General features: G+C 41.3%; 1 protein-coding gene across 5 annotated transcripts in view; it reads left to right on the forward strand.

Annotated features, from left to right (window-relative positions):
- The window catches only part of LOC128704487 (myogenesis-regulating glycosidase), a 135,946-nt gene that overhangs the window by 35,487 nt on the left and 81,277 nt on the right, over positions 1-19,182 (forward strand). For all 5 annotated transcript variants that reach the window (XM_070102929.1, XM_070102925.1, XM_070102928.1 and 2 more), the window contains exons 3-5: positions 4,426-4,618; positions 4,984-5,143; positions 5,440-5,604. In XM_070102929.1, the coding sequence (XP_069959030.1) occupies positions 4,426-4,618; positions 4,984-5,143; positions 5,440-5,604 (518 nt within the window). The remainder of the gene's footprint in view (positions 1-4,425; positions 4,619-4,983; positions 5,144-5,439; positions 5,605-19,182) is intronic.

Raw genomic sequence — 19,182 nt, forward strand, 5'->3', positions numbered from 1 at the left:
CAGTGGCAGACAACATGAAGCAGCAGTGACAGATTAAGTGTAGCATTAAGAGTATAGCAATTAAGTGAAGCATTAAAAGTGTAGCACTTATAAGTCACTCTGTCCAACTTTTTTGGGTTATCCTAGGTTCTCAACACATGTAGTCAGGAGAAAGAATGGCTGCTGTGGTGGCCCTATAAACCCCAACAACAATGGCTGCTGTCACCACCACTAGCCACATACCTTATGATATGTATTTTATTCATTCTAGTGTATATATCATGTTTTAATGTTATTAACATTGTTTATTATGTCATATTACATGAATTGTGATAGATAAATAAGCTGTAGAGTTAATATTAGGGAAATTATTAAAGTATTTTCTCTTGCCTGGAATTCCATTGGAACGAATTAATTCCATTTCAGTTAATTTAAATGAGGAAAATTGACTCTGCAAATGAGCAAATCCAGTTGCGAGCAAGGTCATGGAACGGATTAACCCTTAAACGGTCCAAATGTATATATACGTTCTTACGCGTAGCACCCCAAACGTATATATATGTTTTATTTTTCCTGCCTTCAAATTTGGCACTATTGGCCTGAGATGCCTTGTCAGCATAGAATGGGTCCTAACACTCAGTGTGCGCGGAATTAAAAAAATCTGGGACCACTTAGTACCTTGTGGGAGCGCCAGTTAAACTGAGCGCCAGCTAGAGGAAACAGTGTGGCAAACACCAAGGATTCACTGATGTAATGTCATAAGGGGCTCTGGTGGCTAACGCTTTCGCTTCACACGGCAAGGGGCTGGGTTCGATTCCCAGCCAGAGTAGAAACATTGGGCGTGTTTCTTTCCACCTGTTCTCTATGTTCCCCATCAGTAAAATGGGTACCTGGGTGTTAGTTGACTGGTGTGGGTCGCATCCTGGGACACTGACCTAATTTGCCCGACATGCGGAGCATAACAAGGGGCTTTCTATATAGTAGTATGTCATTATCAGCTAGGACTGTATACCATGTACATGTACTTGTAGTAAATAAAGATATTATTAGTATTATATTATTATTATTATATTAACACTTCTCTTTAAGAGGAAAATAATGTTAACCCCAAGTTTAGCATGTCTGTCTATCTCTGTCTCTATCTCTATCTTTCTCTGTCTTTCTCTGTCTGTCTATATCTCTGTCTCTGTCTACCTCTGTCTCTGTATCTCTTTGTCTGTTTCTCTTTCTGTCTGTCTGTCTATCTCTGTCTCACAGGTACACATAAATACAAGTATATATAGTGTAAATTACCTAGGATAACCCAAAAAATCCAGACAAAGTGCTATGCTTTGCTTGAAGATGAGTAAACGTGATGACGCAGTCTTGTGACTCTGAGACAGAGAGCTAGACGGATAGACAGGGAGCTTGACAGACAGACAAATAGACAGACAGACATGCTTGTGTACCAGCGACAACAAAGGAGGGCGATGCTCATCAAATGTCACCTTTAATCTTTTCTTATCAGCAGCACCCTCCCCCACCCTCATGTATGCTCATCAAATGTAAGCTCATATCAGCTGTTATCTCATCATGTCACTGTCAGGGGTGGACTTTGTTTTTCATGCTTCAAGGGAACTTATTAATACCTATTAATATTATTATGTATTATTCTTCTCCTCCTCCACCTCTTCCTCCTCCTTCTCCCTTCTCCTCCCTCCCTCCTCCCCCTCCCTCCTCCCTCCCTCCTCCTACCTCCCTCCTCCTCCCTCCCTCCCTCCTCCCTCCCTCCCTCCTCCCTCCTCCTACCTCCCTCCTCCTCCCTCCCTCCCTCCTCCCTCCCTCCCTCCTCCCTCCCTCCCTCCTCCCTCCCTCCCTCCTCCCTCCCTCCCTCCTCCTCCCTCCCTCCTCCTCCCTCCCTCCCTCCCTCCTCCCTCCCTCCTCCCTCCCTCCTCCCTCCCTCCCTCCCTCCCTCCTCCCTCTCTCCCTCCTCTCTCCCTCCCTCCCTCCTCCCTTTCTCCCTACTCCCTCCTCCCCCCTCCTCCCTCCTCCCCCCTCCTCCCTCCTCCCTCCTCCCCCCTCCTCCCTCCTCCCTCCTCCTCCTCCTCATTATTATATACTTCCACATATCCAAAACATTGCTGGGGACATATAAATACTTTGCATATATTCCAAGACATTAGTAAATGGCTAAGGCAGGTGTAAATATCCATCTGTCAGTTAGTAAATGGCTAAGGCAGGTGTAAATATCCATCTGTCAGTGTGTTTGTGACAATTTGAGTACAATTTCAGTACCTAATACTACTGTCAGAACAAAGATTGGTTATAAAATGACAAGAACTACTACAAATTGTAATTATCAGAACATAAAAATTATATGAAATAATATGAAAAATAGAAAAAAAGGTATATCGGCAACACTTCTGCAAGCGGCAGGACTCGATGTTGCTGTCACATGAGCATCCAGTGCCAACTTTTTGGTCTCATATCTCGGTAAGTACTGACCCTAATTTTTTTTTTATTCTAAAATGTCAAAAAATGTGTTCTTTTTTCTATAATTTTTTTTTTTCCCCAAAATATTCGGGGTGCTGCGCAAGTGAACGTATATATACGTTTGGACCGTTTAACCCTTAAACGGTCCAAACGTATATATACATTCACTAGCGTAGCGCCCAAACTTTTTTGAGGAAAAAATCATTATTTTTTAATAGGAAAAAAGAGCATGTGGTACCCAGGTGTCCCACATTATTTTAATATGGTGCACAGTGAGTGCGCACACCCATTCTCTCATGTCTAGGCGACTCAGACGTATCGTGGCAATGTTGAATGAATGACAAAGAAAACGTATATATACGTTTGGGGCGCTACACGAGAGAACGTATTTATGTGTTTGGACCGTTTAGGGGTTAAGGGTTAAACTCGTAAGTAGAGGTTCTACTGTACGTTGTTTTAGTGTTTTCCTTAGAAAACTAATGATCTACTGCAGTTAGCCTCAAAAATACTCTGTTTTCTCTTACAGTAAGAACATGGGAAGCTATGATAGTCAAATTGGGACAGAAATGGCTGACGCTTCTGCCGCTACCTCTGCCACCATATTATGGTCTATTTTATTCATTTTAGAGTATATATCATGTTTCTGTGCTAATTATATTGTTTATTATGTCATATTAGATGAATTGTGATAGATAAATAAGCCGTACAGTTGATAATAGCATCATATTCAATTATTTTTTTCTAGTGCAGGAACAGATTAATGGCTTTTCAGTTAATTTAAATGAGGAAAATTAATTTGATATACAAGTAAATTGAGTTACGGGCTACTTCCTGGAACAGTTTAATTACCCAACAAAAGGCTGCAGATAGAATGATAAATTCTCACTACAGGCAGCACACTCCACCAATATTCAATACACTAAACCTACTCACCATACAAAACATCCATACTTATTACTGCACCTATTACATACATAGAACACTTAACTCTGATATTAACCCTCCCCTCAAACATCTCCTTGCCAACCTCAACAGAACACATGACCATAACACAAGGCACAGATCACTCTTTGATGTTCCTCGTGTCCATCTCACACTATGCAAAAACTCAATGCACATAAAAGGCCCTAAAATCTGGAATTCATTACCTGTAAATATGAAAGAAACACTACCTGTTTATAAATTCAAGTCTCTTCTCAAAGATCACTTACTCACCCAAAACCAAATAAATACTGAATAACTGAACCTTATAAATTGTATATCTTAAATGTTTCTCACAATTATATCACATAAATGTTAAACCTAAAACCCAATCTATCTTTATTATTTTTTAAATACACTACCTAACAGAATACTCCATATGACTGAATGTACAACAATGCATGCAACCATATGACCTGTCTTTGTAATACTCACTTGTGCTTTATAGTAATCTGTTTACATTAATGTTTTATCACTGATTTCATCATTGCTTAGTTAATCTTAAGTTAATTTTAAGCCAGCCCGTAATGCTATGCATAGTATAAGTGGCTTTGGCATGCTGCTCTTATCTGTATTTTTTTACCTCTGTATGTGTGCACAAATTGTTAATAAATAAATAAATAAAACTCGTAAGTCAAGGTTCCAATGTACTTTATTCACTCACTCCATCAGTGTCTTGCCAGAGGCGTGCCGATACTGCGATTCAAAAACTGCAGCATATCTCCATCCTTCCTCCAGAGTGCAGGCACAGTAATACTTCCCACCTCCACAATTCAAGTCTGACTAACCGGTTTCCTTGAATCCCTTCATAAATGTTACCTTGCTCACACTCCAATAGCACGTAAAGTCATAAAACCCTCATGTCTCCACTCACTCCTAACACACTCTCACATGCTTACTGGATGTTTAAGCCCCTTGCACTCAAAACCACCTATTACATTCTGCAAATGTAATAATGATAATCTCCCTTCCCCTTTTCCCTACTTCCACCAGGAGAGGCTCAAGTCAAATGGGGTCTGACCTTCCCTCAAGGCATCAACAGGGAGCTCTGCGACGAGGGGGATGCCTGCTTGGACTTCGGGGTGGCAAAGGTAGTGGTAACAACAGAGGATCACTGCCAGAAGGTGTCCTGGGTCGCCTCAAATGTCGTCGAACTTGAGGATTGCATAATAATGGAGGGTCACTGGTAGGATTCCAGCGGTTTGGTCCTGGAGTGATGGGAGGGATGAAGTCTGAACCTAAGAATGAGTTTTGCAGATAATTTTATTTAAGTACTGAGTGTCTGGTAGCCTTACTTGAAGCTTAAAATGTTGCTTCTGGTATTTGTGGTGATCTTTCTGTGAGAGAAACATTAAGTCAATTGGCGTTTGCCTTGTCTATATTACTTTCTTCGATATTATGTTTGGAGACATGAATTAGTAGTTCTTACTGCTTAAACAAAAATAATCCCCTCCCACCCTTTTCTTGTATGGCTGTTTCACCTATCTTCTCCTTCCCCTCCATACCTACACTCCTCTCACTTCACAAGTTCATCCTCTCTCTCACTCTCAGGTATGGGGGAGGAGAGCAGATTTCCCAGCCATGGCCCATAGAAAAAGAGCCACGAGATGAGACTGCCTTCATCACCGCCGACATGCTGCAAAACCCTTCCAGGTGGTACGGTGGAGTGACTGAGGCTTACTGGATCTCTTCCACCGGTTTGGCTGTCAGGGTAGGTGCCCCTAGTTGTCTGTTATGTTTATATGAAGGTGCTTATATTAGGGTAATAATGGAGCTTTGAGTGGGGTTCTCTGGCTATTAAAAGTGCAAGAAACATTTAGACTGTTAAGGATATCCCCATTTTGACTGGTTATATTTTTCCAGTCGTTTTGGCCACCAGACAATTTCTGATGCCGACTAGTGTCCTAATGTGTGACCATCTGGAGTCTGGTTGCCAGGTGAGTGTTTGCTGACGATATCAATTGTTATTTATCTCACCATGTCATTCCTTCTTATTGAGTATTGCAGGTTGAGGAGACAACACCACTCTTCCTAAGTGTCCCAGACCTTGATGGTGACAGTGTGGCCGACGAATTGTGTCTGAAAGCCCGTTATGAACTGCCCTACGTTGCCATGCCAGGCAGCAACCTCACCCTCGATTATTTCCTCTGCTCTGCCGACGACATCAGGAAGGTTAGAGATGACCTTCTTACCTTTTAATCCACATTAACCCATAAACTTTCCAAATGTATATACAGGTCTCCCTCAACATTCACGTTTTCAACTTTCACGGGCTTCACACATTCGCGAATTCCCAACCGCCAAATTCCCAGCCACCAAATTCCCAGCCGCCAAATCATATTTAAGTTTCCCACCACCTGTGAGTCCCTACAACCCTCCCTCTGACCCCTGCAACTGGCAGCCAGCCTTCCCACCACTCAGTGTGGTGAGTGTTTTGTTTGTTCATTATTTGCTATTAAACTACAGTATAAATAATGTAAACCCATTCATGACTGCATATTGGAATGGCTATTCGGACAGGTATTAGACGGTGACATCATGTGTTTACTCTTGAACACTGCAAAGAATTAAACATTTCTGCTACAGCTAATAATAACAATAGTAATAATAATAATAATAATAATAATAAATATGATATAATTGAAGAAGGAAATTGTACAAAAATATGAGGGAGTGGTTGACACATCGTCAGTGTGACTTTGTTTATGCTGGAGTGAACATTAGTCTCCCTGCTCTTCCAAACATTTCACAATAATTCATTGTGTTTGGTGCTTGTAGATTGAGTGTGACTGGAGTGGTAGAGGCAGTGATTGAGGCAATGGTATTTAATAACATACATGTTAATAATAATACATGTTATTAATAATATGTACTGTTATTATTTATAACATATATGTTATTAAATACATACATGTTAATAATAATACATGTTATTAATAATAACATGTACTATTATTATTTATAACATATATGTTATTAAATACCACTGCCTCAACCGTTGAATTATTGTGAAATGTTTGGAAGAGCAGGGAGACTAATGTTCACTCCAGCATAAACAAAGTCACACTGACGATGTGTCAACCACTCCCTCGTATTTTTGTACAATTTCCTTCTTCAATTATATCATATTTATTATTATTATTATTATTATTATTATTGTTATTATTAGCAATAGCAGAAATGTTTGATTCTTTGCTGTGTTCAAGAGTAAACACATGATGTCACCGTCTAATACCTTTCCTAATAGCCATTCCAATATGCAGTCATGAATGGGTTTACATTATTTATACTGTAGTTTAATAGCAAATAATGAACAAACAAAACACTCACCACACTGAGTGGTGGGAGGGCTGGCTGCCAGTTGCGGGGGTCGGAGGGAGGGTAGTAGGGATTCGCAGTGGTGGAGGCATTGGTGGAGACTGTGGTATTTAATAACATACGTTATTAAAATGTTAAATTTTTGCCGATATTCAAGAGTAAACAAACGACCTCACACGTCTAATACACGTCAGCTGGTGGGTCTAATATACATTCACAAATATGGTGATGATATTTATACAATTATTACAGTATTGCATAACAGTAAATCTTCTATTTTTGGTGTGAATAAAAATTCATTATGTGAATAAAAAATCAAAATGGAATTTATTTGTAAAGCCTCAAAACATAACTAATGAACAGAGGAAATGTTAGTTTAGTGCCAGGAATGCCTACATTGTTCATTCTGGACCCTATTTTGATTAAAGCATAACATGTATATATTTAGTACAATTTATGACGTTTTCATGTATTTTATGATTATTCATGGTTCAACAAGTTAAGGAAGCAGTATTGTAATATATTTCCCTACAATATATTGGGGCACCAAACATTCACGGTTTTTCAACATTCGCGAGGCTCTTGATCCCCTAACCCTCGCGAATGTTGAGGGAGACCTGTACGTATATGTTCACTACCCCAGTGCCCCGAATATTTTGAAAAAAAAAAAGCACATTTTTCTAAGTGTTATAGGATAAAAAAAATTTAGGGTCAGTACTTACCGAGATATGAGGCCGCGAAGTTCGCACTTGGAGATCACCTGGCGGCAACATGGAGCGCTGCCACTTGCAGAAGTGTTGCCGATATATCTTTTTTTCCATTTTTCATATTTTATATAATTTTTATGTTCTGATAATTACAATTTATTGAAGTTCTTGTCATTTCATAACCAATCTTTGTTCTGACACTAGTATTAGGTACTTAAATTGTACTCAGATTGTCACAAACACTGACAGCTGGACATTTACACCTGCCTTGGTCATTTACTATTGTCTTGGAATATTTACAAAGTATTTATAGGTCCCAGCAATGTTTTGAATATGTGGAAGTACAGTGGACCCCCGCATAACGATCACCTCCGAATGCGACCAATTATGTAAGTGTATTTATGTAAGTGCGTTTGTACATTTATGTTTGGGGGTCTGAAATGGACTAATCTACTTCACAATATTCCTTATGGGAACAAATTCGGTCAGTACTGGCACCTGAACATACTTCTGGAGTGAAAAAATATCGTTAACCGGGGGTCCACTGTATATAATAATAATGAGGAGGAGAAGGAGGAGGAGGAGAAGGAGGAGGAGGAGGAGGAGAAGGAGAAGGAGGAGGAGGAGAAGGAGGAGGAGGAGGAGGAGGAGGAGAAGGAGGAGGAGGAGAAGGAGGAGGAGGAGGAGAAGGAGAAGGAAGAGGAGGAGAAGGAGAAGGAAGAGGAGGAGAAGGAGAAGGAAGAGGAGATGGAGGAGGAGAAGGAAGAGGAGATGGAGGAGGAGAAGGAAGAGGAGATGGAGGAGGAGAAGGAGAAGGAAGTGGAGATGGAGAAGAAGGAGGAGGAGGAGAAGGAGGAGGAGGAGGAGGAGAAGGAAGAGGAGGAGAAGGAGGAGGAGAAGGAGGAGGAGGAGAAGAAGAAGAAGAAGAAGAAGGAGGAGGAGAAGAAGAAGAAGGAGGAGGAGGAGAAGAAGGAGGAGGAGGAGGAGAAGAAGGAGGAGGAGGAGAAGAAGAAGGAGGAGGAGAAGAAGGAGGAGGAGGAGAAGAAGGAGGAGGAGGAGAAGAAGGAGGAGGAGGAGGAGAAGAAGGAGGAGGAGAAGAAGGAGAAGGAGGATGAGGAGAAGAAGAAGAAGAAGGAGGAGAAAAAGGAGGAGGAGGAGGAGAAGAAGGAGGAGAAGAAGGAGGAGGAGGAGAAGAAGAAGGAGGAGGAGGAGGAGAAGAAGGAGGAGGAGGAGAAGAAGAAGGAGGAGGAGGAGAAGAAGGAGGAGAAGAAGAAGGAGGAGGAGGAGAAGAAGAAGGAGGAGGAGGAGAAGAAGAAGATAACAAGGAGGAGGAGGAGGAGAAGAAGAAGATAACAAGGAGGAGGAGGAGAAGAAGGAGGAGGAGGAGAAGGAGGAGGAGGAGGAGGAGAAGGAGGAGGAGGAGAAGAAAGAGGAGAAGGAGGAGGAGGAGGAGGAGAAGAAGAAGGAGGAGGAGAAGAAGGAGGAGGAGGAGAAGAAGGAGGAGAAGAAGGAGGAGGAGAAGAAGAAGGAGGAGGAGAAGAAGGAGGAGGAGGAGAAGAAGGAGGAGGAGGAGGAGAAGAAGAAGGAGGAGAAGGAGAGGAAGGAGGAGAAGAAGAAGGAGGAGAGGAAGGAGGAGGAGAAGAAGAAGAAGAAGGAGGAGAAGGAGGAGGAGGAGAAGAAGAAGGAGGAGGAGGAGAAGAAGGAGGAGGAGGAGGAGAAGAAGGAGGAGGAGGAGAAGAAGGAGGAGGAGGAGGAGAAGAAGGAGGAGGAGGAGAAGAAGATAACAAGGAGGAGGAGGAGGAGAAGAAGATAACAAGGAGGAGGAGGAGGAGGAGAAGAAGATAACAAGGAGGAGGAGGAGGAGAAGAAGATAACAAGGAGGAGGAGGAGGAGAAGAAGATAACAAGGAGGAGGAGGAGAAGAAGATAACAAGGAGGAGGAGGAGGAGAAGGAGGAGGAGGAGGAGAAGAAGGAGGAGGAGGAGGAGAAGAAGGAGGAGGAGGAGGAGAAGGAGGAGGAGGAGGAGAAGGAGGAGGAGAAGGAGGAGGAGGAGGAGAAGAAGAAGAAGAAGAAGGAGGAGGAGGAGGAGAAGAAGAAGGAGGAGGAGGAGAAGAAGGAGGAATAGGAGGAGAAGGAGGAGGAGGAGGAAAAGGAGGAGGAGGAGAAGAAGGAGGAGGAGGAGGAGAAGAAGGAGGAGGAGGAGGAGAAGAAAGAGGAGGAGGAGAAGAAGAAGGAGGAGGAAGAGAAGAAGAAGAAGAAGGAGGAGAAGAAGAAGGAGGAGGAGGAGGAGAAGAAGAAGGAGGAGGAGGAGGAGAGAGAAGTAGGAGGAGGAGAGAGAGAAGAAGAGGAGGAGGAGGAGGAGGAGGAGAAGAGAAGAAGGAGGAGAGGAGAGAGAAGAAGGAGGAGGAGAAGAAGAAGAAGAAGGAGTAGAAGAAGAGGAGGAGGAGGAGAAGGAGAAAAGGAGGAGAAGAAGGAGGAGGAGGAGAAGGAGGAGGAGGAGAAGGAGGAGGAGGAGAAGGAGAAGAAGGAGGAGGAGAAGAAGAAGGAGGAGAAGAAGAAGGAGGAGGAGGAGGAGAAGAAGAAGGAGGAGGAGGAGAAGAAGGAGGAGGAGGAGGAGGAGGAGAAGAAGAAGGAGGAGGAGGAGGAGGAGAAGAAGGAGGAGGAGGAGGAGAAGAAGGAGGAGAAGAAGGAGGAGGAGAAGAAGGAGGAGGAGAAGAAGGAGGAGGGAGGAGGAGAAGAAGGAGGAGAAGGAGGAGGAGAAGGAGAAGGAGGAGGAGGAGGAGAAGGAGGAGGAGGAGGAGAAGAAGAAGGAGGAGGAGGAGAAGAAGGAGGAGGAGGAGGAGGAGGAGGAGAATGAGAATGAGAATACATAATAATATTAAAATAATAAGTTCCCTCGAAGCATGAAAAACAAAGTCCACCCCTGACTGATGTGATAAGATGAGATAACATTTGATAAGAGCTGACGTTTGATGAGCATTCGCAAGGGTGCAGTGATAAGACTTGATAAGAAAAGATTAGGGCCTGCTTTGTTTTTGCTGGTACACAAACATGTTTGTCTGTCTGTCAAGCTCCCTATCTATCTGTCTATCCATCTAGCTCTCTGTCTGAGAGAGAGCCACAAAACTGCGTCGTCACGTTTACTCACATCTTCAAGCAGAATATAGCACTTTGTCTGGATTTTTTGGGTTATCCTAGGTAACTTACACTATGTATACTTGTATTTATACTAACCTGTGAGACAGAGATAGACAGATAGAAAGAGACAGACAGACAGGGATAGACAGACACAAAGATAGACAGACAGAGATAGACACAGAGAGACAGACAGAAATAGACACAGATACAGACAGACAAATGGAGATAGAGCCACGCCGCCAGCAGCCGGCCAGCCACACAGCTGGCTGCCATGCAGCTGGCCAGCCAGTTAGCCAGCCAGACAGCCAGCCAGCCAGCCTGCCAGCCAGAATTGTTTTTCTTTACTTAGGGCATAGGTTATAAGACATTCTGAAAGGATGTTACACAAATATTGCACATTGGTTATTATTATGGGCCACATCCACCTCAGAACCACTAAACTCAGGTTCAAAGTCACTTTCCTCTTAAAATGGGAGTGTTAATACTGCATGACATCAGTGAATCCCAGGTGTTTGCTGTGCTGTTTGCTCTAGTTGTCGCTCACTTGAACTGGTGTTCCCACAAGGTACTAAGTGGTCCCAGATTTTTTTTTTTTTAAACTGCGCACACTGAGTGTTAGGAGCCATTCTATGCTGACAAGGCATCTCAGGCCAATCGTGCCAAATATGAAGGCAGGAAAATTAAACGTATTTATATGTTTGGGGCACTAGCGGTAAAAACGTATGTATACGTTTGGACCGTTTACTGGTTAAATACATGGCCTTACATAGAGCTTACATTATTGGATCATACACAACCTTTAGAGGGAAGTAAACTATTTTATGTTGTTTGTCGTATTTGGGATTTCCTCAGTTAAATCTATAATAATAGTGTGCTAAATGGTGATATATATTATGGACAAGTTATATTATAAACACAGGTACAAAAGAAAGACCTGTAATGCCTGGCAGTAAATCGAGTCCCTAAGCAAGGAACAAACTACGAGAATAAAGGGAAAGACAAACATCAAAGATAGTTTTTTGCGTAGCGGTATATTCCCACCACTAATATTTATAATACATAGAGTGCAGTAGAGCAGCAATGTAGGCTGATTCCATACAAGTTAGAATAATTGTGAGAGAACAAAGTGAGTTCGTTCACTGCTATTGGTTTATAACCAATACAAGAGAGACCAGTATTTGTACTCAGCCCGCTAGTGAGAAACTGACTCCAGATAGAAGTGTAAGTATATCATTAATTCAGTTAGAGACAATCTCTCGCCCAACTGATTTATGTATAAATATGACAGTCAATTACTGCACCAGTGTTCAATGGGAAGACAACATGGCAGAAAACCTGATCAACAAAACTCCAAGGAAATGATAGGTCTGTAGGACTTTTTTCCCCTCAGTGCCAAACGAGGGAATGAATTGAGCATTTAAACATGGCTGACCAGCATCCAAACACCAGCTACTGCCAGACGTAAAACTAGCGAAGTGAAATTCTTATCTTTACTGACATTCATCTGTACTGACAGTAGCATCATATCACCTGTACCAGTGCTAATGAGAGGGAAACACAGCAGACATCATCAAATCAACAATACAAAACTCCAGGGTTATAGGTCGGTTATCCCTCAGTGCCAGTCGTGGGAAAGAAGTGAATATTTAAACAGCCAAGGTTAATGTTTTAGTAGCTGACCTATATTCAGCTGACCAGTGTACAGTGAGAGAATTATAGGAGAAAATCCCAAATATATCTATAAACTCAAGGAAAGTCAGGTTGTAAGTGGCGTTTACTTTCCTCAGTGTTTTAAAAATGGCTGAGTCAGCAGACCAGGTCAGGGGTCAACAACACGACACAACCCCAAATAAATGGAATTGAGAGGATTTGGAAGGAATAAACCATTGATTAAACCTTTCTAGTCTACCAGAATGGAAAGGAGTTAGAAGTTAATAGGTGAAACAGGACTGTGAAGTGAGGCAGGAAGGGGAGTGTGTAATAAAGGGTTAACTGAAAGGGGTGTGTGAAGTTAAGGGAAAAGTGAGCAGTGAAGAGGGTTTTGAAGAAGAAAATTTACTAGTAATTCAGTGGTGATTGCTAAAGCAGATACTAGGGTGTACTAGGGGACTGGAAAAGAGAAATAAATGTTATTGTATATGAGTAAAAGTGTGAAGAGTGAAAATGGCAGGCATTAGGGGGGGTACAGGCTGCCATAATTATATTTATCTTTCTCCTTCAATTCCATGAAGAAAGAAATCAGTCATGGGGGCTGGAAAAGGCGAATGGAGTAATAGCAAACTGGACAGTAAAAGCCCAACAGTTGCCATCCTACCAGAAAAGTAAATGTCACTATCGCTGCAAGGTATGGCAACACCGCATACCCAAACAAAAACAGTGGTACACAGCTCTTATTGTAGCGCTCTTAAGTGGTGATATCCAAATTAATCCAGGACCTCAAACTATTGTGCAGAGGCAAAACAGATAGATAAATGACGGTGATAATGATGGTCAAGTAGCTAGGAATAATAACCTTAACTCCATATGTAATGCATACATAGGTCAGTGTGAGACAATACAGCCATTATTATCTCAAACACTACCAAACAGGTGCATGTACTAAAGTATGCATGAAAAACAGAAAAGGCACCTTATGTAAAATGTGTAAGTGGTGGGTGCATGATGGATGTATGTACAATTATAGCAACGGTGCCAGAATTCACTTTGTGTGTAACAAATGCACTTTGGCACAGTTACCCTTTAGCAATGATGACATTGATTTACCTAATTTTAATACAAATGACCCATTGCCATATATTGATGATTATAATTGTTTTATGAAAACAGGCCTTCACTTTATTCATGTCAACGCAAGATCACTTCTTCCTAAATTGGCAGAGATTTGGATTCTAGCTAACAAAATTAGGGCAGCAGTTATAACCATCTCTGAATTCTGGTTGGATGATATGGTGACTGACGACGAGGTCAAAATAGGTTACAATATAAAACGCTTAGATAGGAACAGAAAGGGTGGTGGAGTATGTGCCTACATTAGAAATACCTTAGCTTACAACCCAAGACCTGATTTAAATAACAATAAACTGGAAATTCTATGGTTTGAAGTGCTGCTTCCCAAGACCAAACCCATCTTAGTAGGAACTAGTTACTGCCCTCCTACCCAGGACCAGTTTTTAGAAGACTTTTCCAGAGTCTTGTCCGGACTTGAAGACAATTGCGAGACAATAATACTGGACGACTTCAATATCTGTTTTCAGCAGCAAAATAATGGGCTATGCAAATGGTATAAGCAAATTCTAGGTTTAAATAGTTACACTCAACTAATTAATACACCAACCCGGATCACAGTTCTCAGCCACCCTAATTGACCACATACTCTGTAACCGCACTGAGAACATTAGTCAGTCAGGCGTCATTACCACAGGTCTTAGTGATCATTTCATCATTTACTGCACTAGGAAAATCACTAGGGATAGGATAGGCCTACACAGGACAATAAAAATGAGGTCAACTAGAAACTGCAGTAAAGAAACACTGGTAAATAGGCTACACAATTGTGACTGGACAGAGATAACAAGTTGCACGGACGTAAACGATGCCTGGGAAAAATTCAAAACAGTGTTCACTGTTATCCTTGATAATATTGCACCAGTTAAAGAGGTTAGGATTAAACGAAGAACTGAACCCTGGATGACTACTGAGATATTAGATAATATGAAATTCAGAGACCAGCTGCTAAAAAGATTTAAAGCAAACAGACAGGATATTGCAGCACTAAATGAATTCCAAAGGGTGAGGAACAGAGTACAGAGACTTATAAAAGGAGCAAAGGCAAAGCACTATTGCTCAAAAATTGAAGAGTATAAGCATAACCTCAGAAAGCTCTGGCAACAACTAAAACAGTTGGGGTATAGCCATAAGCCAGTAGATAGGTCTAACATAGTACTCACTATCAATAACAAGGTATGCCACAAAACATCTAAGGTGGCAAATTGCTTTAATTCCTACTACACATCTGTTGCATCAACACAAGTAAGTAAACTACCAGCTGCATCAAATACCTTTAACACAGACTCTGATAAGTTTCAAACATACTATACCAATAAAGGGGTAACCCCAAACAGTTGTCAACTAGTAAGTGCATCTCATGACTTTATTCAAAAAGAACTAAGCAGGTTAAGAGCAGTAATTTAGTAATTTAAGCATACAAACAGAGGTACAAAAAATACAGGTAAGAACAGCATGCCAAAGCCACTTATATGCATAGCATTACGGGCTGGCTTAAAATTAACTTAAGATTAACTAAGCAATGATGAAATCAGTGATAAAACATTATTGTAAACAGATAACTATAAAGCACAAATGAGTATTACAAAGACAGGTCATATGGTTGCTTGCATTGCTGTACATTCAGTCGAATGGAGTAATCTGTTAGGTAGTGTATTTAAAAAAATAATAAAGTTAGATTGGGTCCTTGGTTTAACATTTGTGTGATATAATTGTGAGTAACATATAGGATATACAATTTATAAGGTTCAGTTATTCAGTAATTATTTGGTTTTTAGTGAGTAAGTGATCTTTGAGAAGAGACTTGAATTTATAAACAGGTAGTGTTTCTTTTATATTTACAGGTAATGAATTCCAGATTTTAGGGCCTTTTATGTGCATTGAGTTTTTGCATAGCGTGAGATGGACACGAGGAACATCAAAGAGTGATCTGTGCCTTGTGTTATGGTCATGTGTTCTGTTGAGGTTGGCAAGGAGATGTTTGAGGGGAGGGTTAATATCAGAGTTAAGTGTTCTATGTATGTAATAGGTGCAATAATAAGTATGGATGTTTTGTATGGTGAGTAGGTTGAGTGTTTTGAATATTGGTGGAGTGTGTTGCCTGTAGTGAGAATTTGTTATCATTCTAACTGCAGCCTTTTGTTGGGTAATTAGTGGTCTGAGATGGTTAATTGTTGTTGAGCCCCATGCACAAATTCCATAGGTGAGATAGGGGTAAATAAGAGAGTGATAAAGGGCCAGGAGGGCTGACTGTGGAACATAGTACCGTATCTTCGATAGTATGCCTACAGTCTTGGAGATTTTCTTAGAAATTTGTTGTACATGTATATGTGTATGAAATTTGAGTCTATTATCGAGGTGGATTCCTAGGAATTTTCCCTCTGTTAGCTTTGTGATAGGTGATCCGTTTATTGTTATGTTAAGAGGTACATCTGTAGCTCTGTTACCAAACTGAATGAAGTAGATTTTGTCAATGTTTAGTGTAAGTTTGTTAGTCCTCATCCAGGTAGATATTTTCTGTAATTCGGTGTTTACAGTATTGGCTAGCATGACTGGGCTTGGGTGAGAGAAGACGTATGTAGTGTCATCTGCAAAAAGTGTGGGTTTGAGTAATTGCGAAGCATTTGGTAGGTCATTTATGTATAGGAGAAAGAGAAGAGGGCCAAGGACACTTCCCTGTGGGACACCAACTGTAATTGGTTGTGCGGAAGAGCTTGCCCCATTTGCGTACACATATTGGCTTCTGTTGCTGAGGTATGACTTGAGGTAGTTGAGGGAGTGCCCTCTAATACCATAGTGTGACAATTTTACGTGGAGCAAGTCATGGTCAACTGTATCAAAAGCTTTACGTAAGTCAATGAAGATCCCCAGTGGGACTTCTTTTTTCTCTATTGCAGTGTATATATGTTCTAGCATGTGTATAATAGCATCATTAGTATTTTTATTAGGCCTGAATCCAAATTGGCAGGGGTTGAGAATGTTTGGGGAGATGAGGTAGGAGTAGATTCGTTTATGAATTAATTTTTCAAAGATTTTTGAGAGAGGGTGTAAATTGGATATTGGCCTATAGTTATTCAACTCTGTTTGGTCTCCTCCTTTATGGATCGGGGTGACCCTTGCTATTTTGAGAACTGTAGAGAAGGTGGAGGATTCAATGGATTTGTTAAAGAGTGTTGCAATGATTGGTGATAGTACTTGTGACGCTTTTTTGTATATAAAGGGTGGTAAGGTATTTAAATCTCCTGCCTTGTTTTTCAGTGCGTTGATAATAAGGGAGACTTCGTATGGGTTAGTCGGAGCTAGGAACAGTGTGTTCGGGTAGTTGCCAGTGAGGTAGTCATTTGGTGGGGTATCTGAGCTTGGGATTTTATTGGCAAGGTTTTGACCTATAGTGGAGAAGAAATCATTGAGTCTGTTTTGCTGTTTCTGTTGGTGGGAGTTGGGGTTCATCTGATTTTGCTAATTTTATTTCGCTATGTCGGGATATCTTTTTTGTTCCCAGAATTTCTGATAGGGTCTTCCAGGTCTTTTTTATATCACCTCGTAAGTTGGATAATCTGTTCTAATAATACAATTTTTTTGCCCTTCTTATCAGGCTGGTTAGGATTGACGAGTAACGTTTTGTTTGGTCTCTGGTTATGTGACCCATTCTGTACTGTTTTTCATATCGGTGTTTTGTATTTATGGATTTGAGAATGCTGGGTGTTAGCCAGGGACTGTTCAGTCTCTTAGCTGTCATCTGTTTAGTTTTTTTAGGGCAGTGCTTGTTATAAAGGTATTGGGTCTTTTTTAGAAAATTATTAAAACATTTGTCAAAATCTGTATAGATTTCTAGCTCAGTGTGCCAGTCAATGTTTGTTACTGCTGTTATTTTTTTATTTTTTTTTTATTATCACACCGGCCGATTCCCACCAAGGCAGGGTGGCCCGAAAAAGAAAAACTTTCACCATCATTCACTCCATCACTGTCTTGCCAGAAGGGTGCTTTACACTACAGTTTTTAAACTGCAACATTAACACCCCTCCTTCAGAGTGCAGGCACTGTACTTCCCATCTCCAGGACTCAAGTCCAGCCTGCCGGTTTCCCTGAATCCCTTCATAAATGTTACTTTGCTCACACTCCAACAGCACGTCAAGTATTAAAAACCATTTGTCTCCATTCACTCCTATCAAACACGCTCACGCATGCCTGCTGGAAGTCCAAGCCCCTCGCACACAAAACCTCCTTTACCCCCTCCCTCCAACCCTTCCTAGGCCGACCCCTACCCCGCCTTCCTTCCACTACAGACTGATACACTCTTGAAGTTATTCTGTTTCGCTCCATTCTCTCTACATGTCCGAACCACCTCAACAACCCTTCCTCAGCCCTCTGGACAACAGTTTTGGTAATCCCGCACCTCCTCCTAACTTCCAAACTACGAATTCTCTGCATTATATTCACACCACACATTGCCCTCAGACATGACATCTCCACTGCCTCCAGCCTTCTCCTCGCTGCAACATTCATCACCCACGCTTCACACCCATATAAGAGCGTTGGTAAAACTATACTCTCATACATTCCCCTCTTTGCCTCCAAGGACAAAGTTCTTTGTCTCCACAGACTCCTAAGTGCACCACTCACTCTTTTTCCCTCATCAATTCTATGATTCACCTCATCTTTCATAGACCCATCCGCTGACACGTCCACTCCCAAATATCTGAATACGTTCACCTCCTCCATACTCTCTCCCTCCAATCTGATATTCAATCTTTCATCACCTAATCTTTTTGTTATCCTCATAACCTTACTCTTTCCTGTATTCACCTTTAATTTTCTTCTTTTGCACACCCTACCAAATTCATCCACCAATCTCTGCAACTTCTCTTCAGAATCTCCCAAGAGCACAGTGTCATCAGCAAAGAGCAGCTGTGACAACTCCCACTTTGTGTGTGATTCTTTATCTTTTAACTCCACGCCTCTTGCCAAGACCCTCGCATTTACTTCTCTTACAACCCCATCTATAAATATATTAAACAACCACGGTGACATCACACATCCTTGTCTAAGGCCTACTTTTACTGGGAAAAAATTTCCCTCTTTCCTACATACTCTAACTTGAGCCTCACTATCCTCGTAAAAACTCTTCACTGCTAAATTCAAATCCAAATACCTACAAAAACCTCTCACAGTGATAAACATCTACAGAGTTCCACAATCAAACATTAGCCAATTTAGTCAAAACCTAGGAAGTATGATAACTGATGCACGCATGAACAAAGATCACTTACTACTCTCAGGTTGTGAAGTTATTGCTGTTGTGAAGTTATTAATGGCTGCCTCATTGTGAAGTCTGAAGGTGACTTTAGTAGTGTCTTGGGGTATTTTACCAAGAGTTGTTATGAGGAAAGTAGGGTAGTGGTCTGTGGTATTATCTGTAATTATGCCTGAGTTTAAAGGGGATATGGTGTTGGTCCAGATGTGGTCAAGTAGGGAAACACTAGTCTCTGTAACTCTTGTAGGTTTTGTTACTGTTGGTAGCAACATGCAGTTACTCATTGTGTTTGTGAATTCAGTAATGTGTGGGTCCTGGTCTTGCAGGAGATTTATATTGAAGTCACCTGAGAGTAGTAAGTGATCTTTGTTCATGCGTGCATCAGTTATCATACTTCCTAGGTTTTGACTAAATTGGCTAATGTTTGATTGTGGAACTCTGTAGATGTTTATCACTGTGAGAGGTTTTTGTAGGTATTTGGATTTGAATTTAGCTATTATATATTCCCCATGTTCATCCCTTGTGCAAGTATTAGTGATACATTCTAGT

This window comes from Cherax quadricarinatus, chromosome 84, assembly GCF_038502225.1.
Source record: "Cherax quadricarinatus isolate ZL_2023a chromosome 84, ASM3850222v1, whole genome shotgun sequence".
Classification (NCBI taxonomy): Eukaryota; Metazoa; Arthropoda; class Malacostraca; order Decapoda; family Parastacidae; genus Cherax; species Cherax quadricarinatus.